Source organism: Trichosurus vulpecula, chromosome 5 (assembly GCF_011100635.1).
Source record: "Trichosurus vulpecula isolate mTriVul1 chromosome 5, mTriVul1.pri, whole genome shotgun sequence".
NCBI classification, from domain to species: Eukaryota; Metazoa; Chordata; class Mammalia; order Diprotodontia; family Phalangeridae; genus Trichosurus; species Trichosurus vulpecula.
The window spans coordinates 42,478,999-42,496,664 of record NC_050577.1 but is presented as its reverse complement, the minus strand read 5'-3'; the positions used below and the strand labels follow the sequence as shown (position 1 = coordinate 42,496,664).

General features: G+C 40.5%; 3 protein-coding genes across 5 annotated transcripts; all 3 read left to right on the top strand.

Annotated features, from left to right (window-relative positions):
* Positions 1 to 1,266: 1,266 nt before the first annotated feature.
* Positions 1,267 to 1,856, top strand: LOC118851755 (60S ribosome subunit biogenesis protein NIP7 homolog). Its single transcript, XM_036761282.1, has one exon. It carries the CDS (start codon positions 1,295 to 1,297, stop codon positions 1,835 to 1,837), a length of 543 nt encoding a protein of 180 aa, XP_036617177.1. The 5' UTR covers positions 1,267 to 1,294; the 3' UTR covers positions 1,838 to 1,856.
* A 687-nt stretch (positions 1,857 to 2,543) lies between these two features.
* Positions 2,544 to 5,888, top strand: LOC118852192 (C-C chemokine receptor type 5-like). Its single transcript, XM_036761865.1, has 2 exons — positions 2,544 to 2,614; positions 4,825 to 5,888. The coding sequence occupies exon 2, from the start codon at positions 4,836 to 4,838 to the stop codon at positions 5,886 to 5,888; it is 1,053 nt and encodes a 350-aa protein (XP_036617760.1). The 5' UTR covers positions 2,544 to 2,614; positions 4,825 to 4,835.
* Positions 5,889 to 9,781: 3,893 nt separating this feature from the next.
* LOC118852095 (C-C chemokine receptor-like 2) lies at positions 9,782 to 17,666 on the top strand. Of its 3 annotated transcripts, XM_036761747.1 has the most exons (4): positions 9,782 to 9,871; positions 15,460 to 15,539; positions 15,649 to 15,703; positions 16,534 to 17,666. In XM_036761747.1, the coding sequence occupies exon 4, from the start codon at positions 16,571 to 16,573 to the stop codon at positions 17,615 to 17,617; it is 1,047 nt and encodes a 348-aa protein (XP_036617642.1). In that variant the 5' UTR covers positions 9,782 to 9,871; positions 15,460 to 15,539; positions 15,649 to 15,703; positions 16,534 to 16,570; the 3' UTR covers positions 17,618 to 17,666. The 3 variants fall into 3 exon arrangements, with proteins under 3 accessions (XP_036617642.1, XP_036617641.1, XP_036617643.1); XM_036761746.1 differs by having other exon boundaries at positions 15,460 to 15,703; XM_036761748.1 differs by lacking the exons at positions 15,460 to 15,539; positions 15,649 to 15,703.

Here is a 17,666-nt window from a genome sequence, read left to right as displayed (position 1 = left end):
GCTATTGCACCACAATGCTGTCTTCTCAGCTGTGTTTCAGGCACTTCCAGGTTCATTCAGACATTCAGATTACTGGCTGTCAGATAAGTGAGGTGTTACCATATGTAGAATTTTCCATGCTTTCTTGTTTTTGTCAATAATAGTAAGAGCCAGCATTCAGACAGCACTTTAAGGTTTGTGAAAACACTTTAGTTTCTCTCATTTCATCCTCACAGCAATCTTGTGATACAGTCCCTATCTTTTATTGTTGATAATAAAATTAATAATATTAACAATAACTAGCATTTATAAAATGCTCTAAGGTTTGCAAGGTGCTTTACAAATATTAACACATTTGAACTTTACAATCACCTTAGGAAGTAGGTGCTATGATGGACACCATCTTACAAATCAAGAAACTGAGGCAAACAAAGTAAATGACGTGCTCAAGGTCACATGGCTAATTAGTATCTGAGTGAAGATTTGAACTCGGGTCTTCCGGACTCCAATTCCAACCCTCTATCCAACACTTTCCTTATCAATGATAAATGTTTTCTAATAATTGTTTCACATAGATTATTTTATTTTAGCTACCTAAAGGGAGGGACCATGTCTACTATTTCCTTGGTGTCTTTCAAAATATGCTGCACAACATGCATCACCCTGAGGGCACTAATTGACCAGAAGGCCAGGATTATGGTAATAACTCAGACCCACTGATAAGCTCACAACACTCTTATCAGGAGGAAAGGGCAACCATTATAATCTCCATTTTACAGATAAAGCAAATAATTTCTCAAAAACACCAGCTGCACTTTCCATGTCCTCTCTGTTCCTCCAGTGCCTTTACTAGAAGGCAGTGACATCTTTTCAACAGAAACCTGCTTATACCCTTTCCTGCTATACAGCTCACAGATAAGGCTCTGAAATCCAGACGCCTGGGAAAATTTCACTGTAACAAGATCATGGGTGTACATGCAACCCAGATCAAGTACAGACAGAAAGCAGTTAAAGGCTCACTCCAGACACTGATATCACACAAAGAGTGGAAAAGTGAAAAAACAATAGAGTCAAACAATGAATCAATAAATCCGTTGAGGCACACATTCACAAAAACAAAAAAACAAAAAACCCACAAACTACAAAACAAAAAATTGAGTTGGGGACCAAGTTGCCTGAATCAACTGTTTGCTCTGCCACCTCGTGGAAGACAAAACTCAAGAAAGTCAGGTCCATAGAGACACTAGACTTCCCTTTATGTTTGTAAGAATGAATCTACAGAAAGCGTGCCACTCTGAGTTTGCTTTACTGCAAAATGAGACCCCTGACCGAAGAGGAGACCAGCACCTTGTTCCAGAAGCTCTCAAAATATATTGGAGAAAACATCCAACTGCTTGTGGACCGACCTGATGGCACCTATTGTTTCCGGCTCCACAAAGACAGAGTTTACTATGTAAGTGAGAAGATTCTTAAGTTGGTAGTAAACATCTCCCGGGAGAAGCTGGTGTCTCTGGGGACCTGCTTTGGGAAGTTCACCAAGACCCAGAAGTTCAAATTGCACATCACAGCCCTAGATTACCTGGCACCATATGCAAAGTTTAAAGTATGGGTGAAACCTGGAGCAGAGCAGTCATTCTTGTATGGAAACCATGTGTTAAAGTCTGGCCTGGGTCGAATCACAGAAAATACTAATCAGTATCAGGGACTGGTGGTGTACTCCATGGCAGATGTCCCTTTGGGTTTTGGCGTGGCAGCCAAGTCCACACAGGACTGCAGGAAGGTGGACCCCATGGCAATTGTCGTGTTTCACCAAGCTGACATTGGGGAATATGTACGCCATGAAGACACACTGATTTAATTCATCTTACAGACTTGTGACCAAGATTTTTTTCTTGTGGGAGCAGCTGAAATACAAATACCTCCTTTTACCAACCTATACCATGACTTGTGGAAACACTTGGTCTTCTGTTGGCCATTCTTACTATTGCATAGGCACTGGGGCATAGTGCATCAAACACTGGACTTGAAAGTTGGAAGAGGTTTGAATCCAGCACTGAGCACAGTGCCTGGCACATAGTCAGTGCTTAATAAACCCTGAATGATTAATGTCATCTTCAACACTTAGCAGCTGGGTAATCCCATGCAAGTTCACTGGATTCACCTACCTGACAGGGTTGTTGTGAGAATCAAATTGGAGGTAAAGTACTTGAGGCAAAGAAGGGCAGAAATCTGAGCTAGGTAAGCAACTGCAAGGTGAATGCCTATTTAGTGAGAAAGTGAGACATTTTGAACCTTTTCTGTTTAATACTGATTAAATCGAATGCCATGATTTATAATGAAAAAAAAAGAATGAATCTACAACCATTAGTGTATGGGCAGAAGACCAAGCTAATTGGGAAGCAGAGTAACTGGATGTTTCACAAGATGGATCATATGCCATCATCCACTGGATGTTCTATTTATGAAAAGAAGAACTTTTGGCTATCTATCTAGACCCAAAAAAAAAAAACCAACACCTCCCTCCTCGTAGGCAGGAAACAACATTTCCTACTTCGGAGTATGCTGTCTACACATAATTTATTTCACAGATCGCTTGGCCAGAAGAACACAAGTTCCCCTCACAGGAACTCTAAGGGTAAGTAACCTTTTAGCACTTCTATTTATTAATTACCAAAGCTGCTCAGATGAACCAGGTGAAAATCAGAGGGAATAATACAGAATAACTCAAGGTGGGGAAATGTGTTTGACAATATGCCAAGATGGTGGCAGGATTATCTTTTTTTTTTTTTAAATCATCCTCATCAAGGTAGGGAAAATAGAGAATTTGGGATCCATTCCAGCCTGTGATCACATTAGAGTCTGAGGAAAATTGCAATGAATGATAAGTGCTGTAGAACTCTATGCTAACCGGGAAAAAGAAAGTCAGTCAGATGACAAATTTCAAATTTAATCTGTAGTCAGAGAGTAGAGACTTTGCTACAAACTTAAGAGATTCGCTTGCGTGAGAGGGAATTTAAACTGAACTCCCAGGTTCCTACAGATGGGTCTCAGTGACTGGGTCCTGTTTCTCCAAAGGAAGAGAAACCATGACAAAGTCAAAACTGACAGCAAGTTACCCACAAGCTTCAGTCTTGTTGAGAGAGCCTCTGTCAAATGTAGGGTAGGGTCAACTGTAAATGGGAGGTAGTTTGGTCCACCAGAAGGAGCACTTGCCCTGGAACCAGGGGACCTGGGTTCAAATGCTACTTTGGCTATCTACTGCTGGGTTGCCTTTGGGCAAGTCATTTAGTCCTCCTAGTCTTTAGTTTCCTCACCTGTAGGATGACAGAGTTGGACAAAGTGGCCTCTAGGGTCCCTTCCAGCCCTATATCTATGACCCTAGGAGCCTATGTCAACAGAAAGAGCAATGGCTCTTAAAAGATCTGGATTCAAATCCCATCTCAGTCACTTACTATTTGTGTCACCTTGGACAAGTCATTTAATTTTTCTGAGACTCGATCTCCTTACCTGTAAAATGAAGGGTTTGGATGAGATAGCCCTGATGTTCTTTCTAGCTCCAGAATCTCCTATGATCCAAATCCCACCTCTGACACCAGATGACCTTGGGAAAATCATTCGATCTCCATGGGCCTTGGTTTCTTCCTCTTCTATAGGAAGAGTAAGTTGAACTCTATGGCTTCTGAAGTCTTTTCTAGAACCATGACCCACAACTCTCTGAAAAGTCATGCGTCATTCCACGTGGCACGCATTCCTTTCAGTGGCCTCAGTTAGGACTGGGGAGAGTCTAGGAATATGCCAGAAGGAATATGTGTAGGCTGAGGACAGCCTTCTGGTTGAAGAGGATGTGAAACATCTATTGGAAGCCTAAGAAGTGTGTTGACTATGTATGGCCTGCAGCATGCTTTCCACTTCACCATTATATGCATGAGGGATGATCCCTCAATATGGCTGAACAAAGTAGAAAAGAATGAGAGACCATTAAAATTGATAAATTTTGGAGAACTTTTCTCCCTTGGAGAAAAGGGTTGAGGCATGTGGGTGCTACGTCCTAGATTATCTAAACTGTGTTAAGAAAACTCACTGGAAAACTGTGCATCTGTCCCCTTTGTTTAAATTGTAGAGACCCCCAAGCCAGTTCAATTTGAGTCCCCAGTCCTCCTATTCACAACACACTACTGCAATGAGTGTTCTCCTAAGATGATATGTGCGGGAGAAGTGGGTGGGGATGGGGAGGGCTCGCTCTCAATCTGAAACTGTTGAAGTTTCACTCGCAAACACTGTGGAAACCCAGTAGATTTCTATTGGTAGAACATTATGCTCATCCCTCTTCCCAACACAGCAGAATTCTTCTTTGATTTGTGAAAATGACAGGAAAATCCTCACCAAATCTTGAAATGTTGGAAGCTGGAAGAGAGTCCAGGGGTCAATTAATCCTACCCCTTAATTTTTCAAATTAGGAAACTGAGGACTAGAAAAGTGAAACAACTTGACCATGGCCTTAATGACTACCAGGTGGTAGGATATGAGTCCTCTGGGTCTGTTTCCCTGTAAATACTCAATGATTTGCCATTCATTTATTCACTCATTCATTCAGCAAGTAGTTATTAAGCACATAACAATGTGGAGCTGGGGACACAAAGAGAGTCCTTGCCTAAAGGACCTGACATTCTATTTGGGGGAAGCAATATATACAGAGCTATGTAAATACCTACATGTAAAACATACACAAAGAAAAGTTCATGTGTGGATATGTGTCTGTATATATATTTTAACTGTAATTTTAGTACTTAGGGTAGTTTGTATTTAAGGGGATATATTAAGCAAATTCTCTTCCTTTATTCATAGGACAAAGCAAGATGGACATTGAGACAACTTCACCATTCTACCCATTCGACTATGAAGAACCCTGCCAGAAACTTGATGTAAAGCACACAGCATCACAGCTCCTCCCCCCACTCTACTCCCTGGTGTTCATTTTTGGCTTTGTGGGCAATGTGCTAGTTTTTCTGGTCTTGATAAGATGTAAAAAGCTGAAGAGCATGACTGACATCTATCTGCTCAATCTGGCCATGTCTGATTTACTTTTCATCATCGCCCTCCCCTTTTGGGCTCACTATGCTGCAGACCAGTGGATCTTTGGTGATGCCCTGTGTAAGGTGCTGACAGGATTCTATCACATGGGTTTCTTTGGAGGAGTCTTCTTCATCATCCTCCTGACCATTGATCAGTACCTGGCCATTGTCCATGCCGTGTTTGCTCTGAAAGCTAGGACTGTCACCTTTGGCATTTTGACAAGTGTCATCACCTGGGTGGTGGCTTGGTTAGCCTCTCTCCCAGCAATCATGTTCACCAAATCACAAAAGGTAGGCACACAGTACCCCTGCAGCCGTCATTTCCCATTAGAGCAATTTTCTGCTTGGAAAAACTTTGAAACTTTAAAGATGAATATTTTGAGCTTAGTGTTACCCCTCTTTGTTATGATCATCTGCTACTCAAGAATCATAAAAACATTGCTGAGGTGTCGACATGAAAAGAAGAAACACAAGGCAGTGAGGTTAATCTTTGTGATTATGATAATTTACTTTCTCTTCTGGGCCCCCTATAACATCGTGCTTCTCTTGAGTACATTCCAAGCTTTATTTGGTCTGAACAATTGTGACAGCTCCAAGAGGCTGGACCGAGCCATGCAAATAACAGAGACACTTGGAATGATTCACTGCTGTATCAACCCAGTGATTTATGCCTTTGTTGGGGAAAAGTTTAGGAGATACCTCTCTACCTTCTTCCGCAAACACATTGTCCAGCGTTTCTGCAAACACTGCCCCATTTTCCATGGGTTGACGCTTGACCAAGTGAGCTCAACATATACCCAATCTACTATGGGGCAGGACATTTCTACTAGTCTGTAAAGTGGATGTATTACTGTGTGCATAGTGGTTTTTTTTTTTCAAGTTAATGGAGCAATTGCATTAAGGTTTTAAAATAAGTCCTTCCAGTCAGATTCTTTTAAAAACAGTTTACAGACTTCATGATTGAAATGATTCATTCACTCATCATGTCTGCAATTTTTTATTAAGGAGCCATTATACACTCTATACTAAATATTTTCAAATCCATAAAATCAAATTCCCAACAAAGCTCAATGAAACTTGTTGGTGGAGCGTGATCTCTGGACTTTGGGTTGTGTCACCTAAAAATCAAACGATCAATAATACTGTCTGTCTCTTCTGCCCTTAACACCATGAAGGATCTAAAGAATTATGAGACATAGTCCCTGCCCTCACAGGTTTTGCCATCTAGTTGAGAAAACAAGACATAAACAATCAAGAAACAACAAATATAAATTATTCTTCAGTATAACTCTACAAGAGAAAGAATAAGGCAGGCAGAACATAATTGATTGCCCAAAGAAGGATCTAAACTGAAGGTTCTGCACTTTTCTTATGTCACTGAGCCCTCTGGCAGTATCTGTTGAAGCTCAAAGACCCCTTCTCCTAATAGTTTTCAAATGCATAGAATAAGTTCATGTTTCACTTCTCCAGAAGGGCAGTTGCCAGTCTCATACTGATGTGCTCCTAGAGAGTAGTTACTATGCTTTCCCTGCCTGTCAAGGTTCCTTTTGCCTATGTTCTCAGTGCTGTGCTGGGTGTATTTGACTGGTTTTCCTGCTTCCTGACAGGACCTGGCACAACGTAATCTGTGACCTGCAGCAGAAAGCAACTCAGAGCCCTGTTTTTCAATTCTTCTAATTTGTCTGTGAGTAGATAGTTATAAGTACTAAGCAAACAGTTCTACTATGACATATATGGTGCCATAATTAAGGGTATAGACCGGTCCTTTAAGAAACATTTTTCAAGAGACATGTGATCCATACAAATTTTCAGGGCAAATTTTTAATGGGAGATTACATTAGGCAACTATGGTAAGAAACAATAAGATATTTAAAAGGAATCAATGCCCTACCTTAGACAAAAGTGCCTCTAAACATACATATAAATTTTATGGTTTTCTTTGCTATACAGAATAATACCCAGATTAACTGCAGTCACCAGCTGCAATGGGTCTAGTGAGAGGAAGCCCTGAATTCAAATCCAGCTTCAAACACTTCCTAGCTGTGTGACCCTAGGCAAGTCTGCCTTGGCTTCATCAACTATAAAGAACTATAAAGTGGGGATAATAACAGCATCTACCTCCCAGGGTTGTGGTGTGGAGCAAAAGAGATAATATTTGTAAAACAACAAGCACAGTGTCTGGCACATGGTAGGTGCTTAATAAATCCTTCAATGAAATCCACAGCCACTAAAGAGAGATGCATTTAGTAATCCATACAGGAAAAATCAAGCAGATGAAGAATCCACCCTGTGCAGGTTACAATGTGCAGTGGTAAGGGCGAGTCATTGAGCTTCCTGGACAGGACAGCTGAGAAGGTATACGCAGAGCAGTCCACTCCAGTCTGATCACGACAGTGGGGGTATGCTGCTTTTCTGAGAATGAATAAAACAAACCAGCCCATACCTATTCTCATCATGTATAATTGACATCACTATGCTTGCCTTCTCAGTAGGTGAGGAAGGGGTGGGAAAAAGGGGGAGAATTTGGAACTCAAATTTTAAAAAGAAAAGAATGTTAAAAAAAAATAATGAATTAGCCATGTATTTCACAGTTGATCATCATTACAACATTGCTGTAACACATAATTGTGCAAAATGATCTCCCGGTTCTTCTCACGGTCACTTTGCATCAGTTTATATCAATCTTGCCATGGTTTTTTTTTTTTCTGAAACCACTCTGCTCATCATTTCTTATATCACAATAGTACTCCATCACAATCATATGTCATAACTTGTTCAGTTATTCCCCACTGATGAGCATCCCCTCAATTTCCAATTCTTTGTCACCACAAAAGAAAACTACTATAAATAATTTGTACATATACTTTTCCTTTTCCTTTGATCTCTTTGGGATACAGACCGAGCAGTGGTACTGCTGGGTCAAAAGGTGTGCAGAGTTTTATAGTCCTTTGGGCATAGTTCCAAATTGTTCTACAAAATAACTGGACCAGTTTATTAGTTGTTTAGTAGTTTGCCTATCTTTCCCTAATCCCCTCCAGCTTTTGTCATTTCTGACAGGTATGAGGTAGCACTTCAAAGTTGTTTCAATTTGCATTTCTCTAATCAATAGTGATTTAGAGCACTTTTCATACGACTATAGATAGCTTTAATTTCTTTTTCTGAAAACTGCTTGCTCATATCTTTTGACCATTTATCAATGGGAGAATGGAGCTTATTTTTATAAATTTGACTCAATTCCCTATATATTTGAGATACGGGGCCTTTATCAGAGAAACTTGCTGCATAAATTTGTTATTGCTTCTTCGTCTATAGTACCTTTTAGCAAAATGTGGTTTCCCTGATTATTCCTTTTAATTAGGTTTCTTTTTGCTTTTGTTTTGTCTGAGATCATGATTGTTTCCCTGACTTTTTACTTCAGTTGAAGCTTAATAGATTCTATTCCAGCCCTGACTCAAATTTTTTTTAAAAATGTTAAAAATATTTTCCATGTAATTTGAAATTTTCTTTTTGAAAAATTTATGCTCATATCACCTGCTTCATCCAATAATTGTAAGGACATGCTATGTAATAGCAAAAATATGTGCTGGCACACACTCTCTTACTTAATAAATGCTTGTTGATTGTTACCCTCTCACTCACTGGCATTGTCCTCATAGAATCACAGATTCTTAATATTGGTAGAGACCCTAAAAGTCATCTAGTTCAATCTGCTTCCTAAGTCAGGCATCCATTTTATAGTATTTCTGACATGTGGTCATTGAGTCATTGCCTAAATACTGCCAATGATAGAGAACTCACTACTTTACAAGGCAACCCACTCAGTTCTTGGACACACAGCTCACTTCTTCACAAGGCAGCCAACTTCATTTTAACAGCTCTCATTGTTGAAAAGTTATTTCTTCAATTGAACTAGTCTGCCTCCTTACATCTTCTACCCACTTCTTCTAGTTCTTTTCCCTACAGAACAGAAATCTACTCTCTCTTTCCTATTCTAGCTTTTCAAATATTTGAAGACAGCTATTACGCCCCACCTTCAACCTCTTTTCTAAACTAAAGACCACAAATCTTTCCATTGTACCTCATGAGTTACATGGAGGGCTTTTCATGCCCTCCCAAGCCTCCATGCCTGACTCTAAGGGTCATTCCAATTTGCCAATATTTCTCTTAAAATGTAGGACCCAAATAAATTAAAATGTAATACCCAAATAAAAAAACTTTTTTAAAAATTGTAGTACCCAGAATTGGGGGATAGAATACTATGAGAAATTTAGTTGATGTCAAAACAAAAGACATCAATAAAAATTTCTTTTTTAAAAAATACAGTATTCTGAATTGTATAAAATGTTCCAGATACTGCCCAATGAGTACAGAAGGCAGTGAGGCTATTCCTTCCATTCTTCCAGACACCCTCCCTCTATTCAGACAGGAAGCTGACATCAGCCTTGAGAATAATTTTTTGTGGCTGCCTTTCTAACAGCCTGCTTTGCTCTGATTTCAGTTTCACTCTGAGTTTCCATTTCCCCATTAAGAAAACAGACACACATGCCACGTGACAGCCAAGAAAAAAGTGTCAGTGTTGGGCTGGTGACCAGGGGATGCCATTGAGCTGGAGCCACTGAGCCTGGGGCTGGATTTCATCATCACTCTGATACACAGAAGTGGAATTTCCTAGTATGCTGTATATAAAGGAAGGGTCCTGGAGTGGTGAGTAATCGACTTTTGCTGGTGGAGTTCGGATTGGCTGCAGCCCTGTCACCTCTGCGAAGGAATAGTTCAGCTATGAAGAAAGGAACTGCCTGACCTAAGCCAACCTTCAGCAGGTGGGGAAGGGGCTGTGTAGGTCATCAGGGTGATTGGAATCCTTCTCTAAGGTGTTGCTGTGCTCCCTTGGTACACTGGGAAGGTGCCTGATGGAGGGAGGTGGAAGGTATTGTGGAGTTTCTGTTCCCACCACTCAGAATATCTTGGGAAATGAGGCTGTGCTTAATACCCACACCAAAGCAGGGTGTTAATTTATCAGAAGGTAAAGATATATAAATTTAGGTACCACCTGGGCTGCACATGTGATTTGGTTTTTTAATACTTAATGATATCTTTTGTATTTATATCACCTTTATTTTATAGTGGGAAAAGTACTTCTTCTGGAGTCAGAGGACCTGGGTTAAAATCTTGATTCTGACACTGACTACTTGTCTAACCTTGGGCAAGTTACTTAACTTTCCTGTTTCTTGGTTTCCTCATCTGTAAAAATGAGGGAGTTGCATTATCTGGCCTCTGAGGTTCCCTCTGGTCGAAATCTCCCATGCTATTTCTGAATACATCCTTCCTGCTTCCTTTACTCAGAAAGCTATCCCTTGTAAACAGAGAATAAAAAAGAAAGAGGGGGTGGGGAAGCAGCTCAAGAAAACTAGCATTGATTGCTTCTGATACTATATGCATTGTTCCACACTCATAGCCCCCATCTCTACAAAAAGAGAAGGTGATGTATTTTCTCATTGTTCTTTCTGGGCCAAGCCTGGTCATTATAATTACACAGCATTAAGTTACCTTCTCTTCTTAGTCCTTCTTTACTGTTTTTTTTTAAATATTGTATTCTTTGTTCTCTCTGTTCAAGTCAGTCAACAATTATTATTAAATTCCTTCTATATGCCAGGCACTGTGCTAAACACTGGGAATATAAAAAAGGCCTAAATAATGAACCCTACCCTCAAGAAGAGGACAATTTAATAGTGGGGAGGGGCAACATGGAAATAACTAGGGACAAACTGGATAAAAGGGGGATCATCTCAGAGGGGAAGCATTAGTATTAAGGTAGACCAGGAAAAAGTTCTTGCAGAAGAGGGGACAGTAGCTAATATTTAAAGGAAGTTAGGGTAGCCAAAAGGCAGAGCTGAGGAAAGAGAGTGTTTGCTTTTACTATATCATTATTTTTGTATAAATTGTTCTCCTGGTTCTGCTCACTTCATTTTGCTTCAGTTATACAGGTATCCCCAGGTTTCTCTGAAACCATCCCCATTCATCATTTCTTATAGCACAATAGTGGTCCATCATATTCACATACCATTATTTGTTCATCCATTCACCAGCTGGTGGTGATTTCAGTTCTTTACCATCACAAAAAGAGGTGCTATAAATGTTTTTGCACATATGGGTACTTTTCCTCTTTCTCAGATCTCTTTGCAATATGGGCCCCTCCCCCTCACTGTGCCCCATCCAGTGGTATCACTGGGTTTTGAAGCATGGATTCGAATTGCTTTCCAAAATAACTGGACCAATTCCCAGCCCCACCAACAGTGCATTAATGCATCTGTTTTCCCACAGCTCCTGAAACGTGCATCTTTCTCTTTCTTTATCAATTTTGCCAAGCTGCTTTTATTTGCATTCCTCTCGTTTTTAGTGATTTGAGGCACTTTTCCATAAAGCTATTGATAGCTTGGATTTCTTCCTCTGAAAAGTACCTGTTCATATCCTGACCATTGGCTGAAGAGTGACTCTAACATATAAATTTTTCATTGGTTTTCCTCCACACTTTAGAAATGAGAACTTCATCAGAGAAACTTTCTACAAAGACTTTTCTCCCAATTACCTGGTTCCCTTATAATTTTAGGTACATTGGCTTTCAAACAGAAGAGTTTATATTTGATCATAGAGGTTAATAGGGAGCCATGGAGTTTATTGAATAGAAAGGTAACATCGTTAGACCTGCACTTTAGGAAGATCACTTTGATAGATGAATGGAAGATGGCCCTAAGAGGGGAGAGACTATGCAGAGAAATCAACTAAAAGGCTATTTATTGCAGTAGTCTAGTCATGAGGTGATAAGGGCTCATATACAGATGGCAGCAGGATCAAAGGGAAGAATGAGGAGGATAGGAGGACCGTTGTGTAGGCCGAATCAACAGGTCTTGGCAACAGATTGGATATGGGGAGGGGATGAAAAAATGAGGAATCAAGGATGCCACCCTAGGTCCCAAGCCTGAGAGACTGGGAGGATGATGGAACCTGTGACAATAAGTAAGTTAGGGAGAGGAGAGGATTTTGGGGTAAAGATAATGAGCTCAGTTTTGGACATGCTGAGTTTAAGATGTCTACAGGATAACCAATTCGATATCTAATAGGCCGCTGGAGATGTGAAACTAAGGCTCCACAGAAGGGCAAGGGAAGGATAAATAGTTCTGTAATAGATCATCTGATTTACTTCAGTTTGCATCAGTTCTTCATCATCTTCATCTTCTGCATCAATTCTTCCCTGGCTGCCTATTTATTAGGGCAATTGATCTGAGACTCTGCTTTATCCCTCTTGAGGCATACTGGAGAGTATCCAAGATGGCATTTCTACCAGAAATATCTCAGCCCCTTCCTCTGCCATTTTATAGACCCTGGTACTAGAACCGCCCATAATATTCCACCTCCTATCTTAGTACCTTTGCAGAGTCCCCATGCCTGGAATGCCTTTTCTCCTTACCTTTACCTCTTAGGATCCCTAGCTTCCTTCAAAGCTTAGCCTACATGACACTTTCTATAGGAAATCTACCTAGATCCTCAGTTGCTAGTGTACTTTCCTCCCAAATTATTTTATCTACTATCTATTTTGTATTTTCTTGCCTGTGTACATGCCTTCAACTTCTAACAGAATGTAAGTTCCTCAAAGGCAGGCCCTGTTTTGTTTTTGTCTCTGAATTCCTAGTGCCAGGCACAGTGCTGGCACATGGGTGTTCAATACATGCTTGGTGTTAGATTTGGATTCACAGCCTCTGGGTAAAACCGTGTGACTTGTCAGTTGTGAATGCTTGGGTGGGGGTCATAGCCAAAGAAGACTATTCTTGGACTCGTGGTTGGCCCTTTGCTGTCACAAGCTGCAGCAACTCCATCTCTATCTAAACCAATTATAACACCACCAACCACCCTTTTAAAGGTCAGTCTCGGCTAATGTGAAATAACATTTGTGACGTTTAAAACTCAACCTTGAACTTATATGGCTTGAGCAGCATTTGTGATAGAAAAATTATCAGGGGCTACTGTCAGGTGCAAAAATCCTCAGATGAAAAAAGAGAATTCTCTCTGAGTAGCTTTTAGCAAATTTAGGAGGTGTCTCTTGGCCATTTGGGGGTACCTCCAGGACCAGAAAGACGCAGTTACTACCATGCCAGGCCTCTGACAAGAATGTTCTTTAATAGTCTATATAAGTGGCCTCTGCCAACTGATAGTCATCTACAGCTAGGAGGAGGTATTCCTTGGGTTCAAAAACTCAGCTTCACCTAAGCACCATTGAGAAAAAGATCTTGGATATTCAGCTGACCACAAGCTCAATGAGTCAGAAGTAGGATCTGGCAATCTAAAAAGCTAATATGATCTTTGCATTAAGAGAGGCATCACACACAGAATAAGGGGGGTCATAGTCCTGCTATATTCTGCCCTGTTTAGATCTCATCTGGGGTATTGAGCTCAGTTCTGGATGTCACATTCTAGGAAGGACACTATCAATATACAGTGTTTAGCTGAGAGTGAACAGGATGGTGAGAGGCCTTAAGCCTATGTCGCATGAGGATTCTTTTAAATTCACTTAACAAGTATTTGAGCACCTGCTGAGAGGTATATGCAGGTAGCTAAGAATATAGTTCCTTATCTTTAAGGAGTTTTCCATCTATTATTAGTAAAGTGTAACAAGTGCATTGTTAAATTAAGTACAACAAACATTTACTAAGTACTTACCACATGTAAGACTGATCTATGGTACTAGGACACAAAAACTAATTGAAAAATAATCTCCGCTCTCAAGGAGGTGTAAGATGTAGACAGGTATGTGAATGAAAGTTAATCTCAGGAAGGACAGAGTAGTAAAAAGAAGGAACCAAGAAAGGCTTCTTGCAGGAAGTAGCACCACCTATGTTCAGCCTTAAGGAAAGCATTGGGGATAGTTTTTAGAAAGACAAAGAGACAGGGGATGTAATGATGAGTTACGGTAATAGTAGGGAGACCCAATTTGGCTGTAAAGTAGCATGTCAGAAGGGGAGCAGAATGTAGTCACATCATAGGAATAGTTAATGTATACAAATTCAATCATGTGTATTCATTAGAAGAAAAGAAATTAAATTGTACAGGTGACTTTGGCTGCTCTGCCGCTCAGTGTGTGAATGGGAGACCCGCTTGTTACTTCTCCTTAGTCATAGTTCTCTTCATTATAGTCACAGTCTGTTCATTCTGGGAAGGTTGACATGGCTAATAAGCTAATGAAAAGGAGACCCTAAATTTGCCTTCCTGGAATTCCTGGTCAGCTAGAATGTCCCTCAAGTGTTTCCTTTGGCACCCTCCTATCTCCTCTGGTTGTGGGGGTGGTGGTTGTTTTTGTTGTTGCTATTTGGTCGTGTTTGACTCCCCGTGACCCCATTTGGGGTTTTCTTGGCAAAGATGCTGGAGTGGTTTGTCCTTTCCTTCTCCAACTCATTTTACGGATGAAGGACTGAGGCAAACGGAGCTAAGTGATTTGCCCAGAGCCACACAGATAGTTTGTGTCTGAGGCCAGATTTGACCTCATAAAGAGAAGTCTTCCTGACTCCAAGCCTGGCATTCCATCCGCTGCACCACTTAGCTGCTCCTGTATTTCCTTTTACCTGACAGTAAGGAGGAAGAAGAAACAGCTCGGGGTATGATCACCCCCTGTTATAATCTCATTTCATTGCAAAGCCCCTTCAAGAGTATTTTCCCTCTAATCATTAGTTTTCCTACCATCTAAGACTTCACCAGTTTTTTTCTTTTAATATGAGCAAAAGCCCTGGCTCCTGCCTGTTTCCTAATCAATAGCTTATCTGGGTATTGTGAAAAATGAAATTTATGTTTGATTGTTTCCACAGCAGATCAACATTTCAGTTGCATCTGCTCTCTGACTTAGACTGCCTTTCCCAGGTACATGTAACTATTGACAGAGTTATATTTTACCTACGATTTATGAGCTTTCCAGGGGTAATTTTGATTATACACAATTTTTACCTTCAACACTGACTTCAGAACCTACTTCCCTGCACTGTACTATGAAATGTTGGGAAAAGGTGGACGGGAGGCAGACTCTGGGATAGATGGAGCTGATCATTTCTGGCTTGAAGGCACGTTGGGGCAAGGAGATCTGAGAAGGTTTTAAGGAGCAGAAAGTATTTGAGGAAGGACTTAGAGGACGGGTAGGATTTCAAGGGTGGAGATGGAAAGGAGGTTATTCTGGGACAAGGAATGGGATGATGTAAGACTCATTCTAAAATAGAAATAAGCCATCAGAAGCTACAAACCATCCTGCAGAGTAGCCACCTAATATGCTTATCTTGGGTAGCCAGGAGAATTGGCAAGCGGGGGGAAAACCAGAAGTAGGCGTGGGGGAAGGGAGGAAAAGAAAGAAAAACAACTTCCTCTATTTTCACAGAAGCTTCTGAAGTCCTGATGACTTTCTTGGAGGAGCCTCCAGTCTGCTTATTTCAGGAAGTTACAAAGGCTGACCCACGGGTAAAAACTAAGAGAGAGATGAATTTCTTCCTGTTCTTCGGGGCTCAGAACTGGAGCTATAAATGACAGGAGTCTCATTATTTAGCAAATGTATTATTCCTTTACATAGCTCTTTTGGTGGTTGGTCAGAAAACAACTGAATTTCACATAGGAAGATCTTTCTGGTAAGCCATCTTCTCTTTTAACTAACTGCTGATATACATACGTCATGTTTGCTTCTACAAACTCTTGTTTACGTACATTTTCTTAGAACGAAGATAACAAGCCTTGTATGAGAAACTTTCAGTTGGTGAATAACACACACTTTTTAAAAATGAGTATACACTCTTTATTTCTCTTTTAAAAGTGCATGTTAAGTTGAATTGTGTCAGGTAAGTTATGATGCTTGGTTTTTTAATATTTTATACTGGAATGTCTTCTATTATTTGCTAATTATTTCATGAGTACACGTTTTGTTCTACTCCTCCCCTTTCTTCCCCACCCTCACTGCCCAAATGATTGTGAGCTCCTCAGAGGGTATACGATATACTTTTTAATTCTCCCATAGCACCTTGCACAGAGATAGACACATAGCTAAATACTGGTTTAACCGAATTCACTGCTTTGGTAAAGTATGGAGAAATTATTATTCCGCACATCAACAAAAGTGACTAGTCACGCGAGAACTAAGCCTACTCTGGTTAACGTTACATGGTGGGGAAGTAGGTGGTAAAAGTATCATCACCCTTGTTTTTTGTAGATGAGGTAACTCAAGCTTTGAGCCCTACAAAAATGCCGGTCCTTATTACATCCAGTAAATGGAAGAGTACCATTCAAAAAGAATGTTTAAGCGACTTGCCTAGGGTCATAGACCCAGAAAGTGCTAGAGATAGGAGGCCAGCCCAGGTCTTCTAACTTTTGAGGCCAATGGTTTTTCCACTACGAAACACCGACTCTGTAAAGGGGAAGCATGGTTATGGTTTATTATTGCTGCTTTGTTTCTTCTTTTATTCAGAGTGAGAGAGAAAAGATCATTCACAAGACAGCCCAAGATGGACAATGACACTTCGACAACCTACTATGATGTTTTAATAGAAGATGACTTTACTGATGACATGACAGAACAGTGCCACAAACATGATGACAAAGTCTTCGCAGCACAATTTCTGCCCCCGATTTATTCCGTGGTATTTATCCTCGGGATGGTAGGCAATGCCCTCTTTGTGCTAATCCTGGTCAAACATAAAAGACTCAAAGAGGTAGTGGATGTCTTTTTCCTAAACACAGCCATTTCTAATTTCCTTTTCTTGGTCACCTTCCCTTTCTGGATTCACACTGCAATACACAGCTGGGACCTTGGAGATACAATGTGTAAAATGACTTCTTGGTTTTACTCAGCGGGCTACTATGGGTACACGTGTTTCCTGGTACTTTTAATAATACATAGGTACCTGGCAATTGTCCACGTGGGAAGATTTCACTTGGCTGCCAAGAAGACCACCTATGGCATCATTATAAGTGCATGGGGACTAGCCGTGCTAGCTGCTTTACCAGAATTGGTGCTTTCCCAAGTTCAAACGGAAGGCAGAGATTACATCTGCCACTTTGTTCAGCCTCATTATCCTCTAGCAGATGCGAAGTTCTGGAAGCACTTTCTGACTTTAAAGATGAACATTTTGGGACTTCTCATCCCACTGTTTGTTGCTGTCTTCTGCTATGGGAGAATTAAAAAAACATCAAGATATAAAGAGAAAAAGTACGGACTTTTTAGACTTATTTTTGTCATGACACTTGTTTTTATGGGGCTGTGGACACCTTACAACCTAGTGCTTTTCCTTATGACTTTTCAAGAGCACTTGAACCTGAGCGATTGTGAGAGTAGCTATCACCTGGACAAAGCGGTCCAAGTAACCAAAATTATTGGCAACACTCACTGCTGCATTAATCCTGTGGTCTATGGGCTTCTAGAAGAGACAGTTCGCAGACGTCTCTACTGCCTTTTCCATCTCCAAAATAACACTGAAGGTCATCCGAGGGAAGGACCAGAACATCAATCGCCAATAGCGAAAGGATCTCAGTACCATTCCACTAGTTTTTAAACTATACTCAGTGTAGGCTGAATAAATAAAATTCCCCTGATTTCATTTA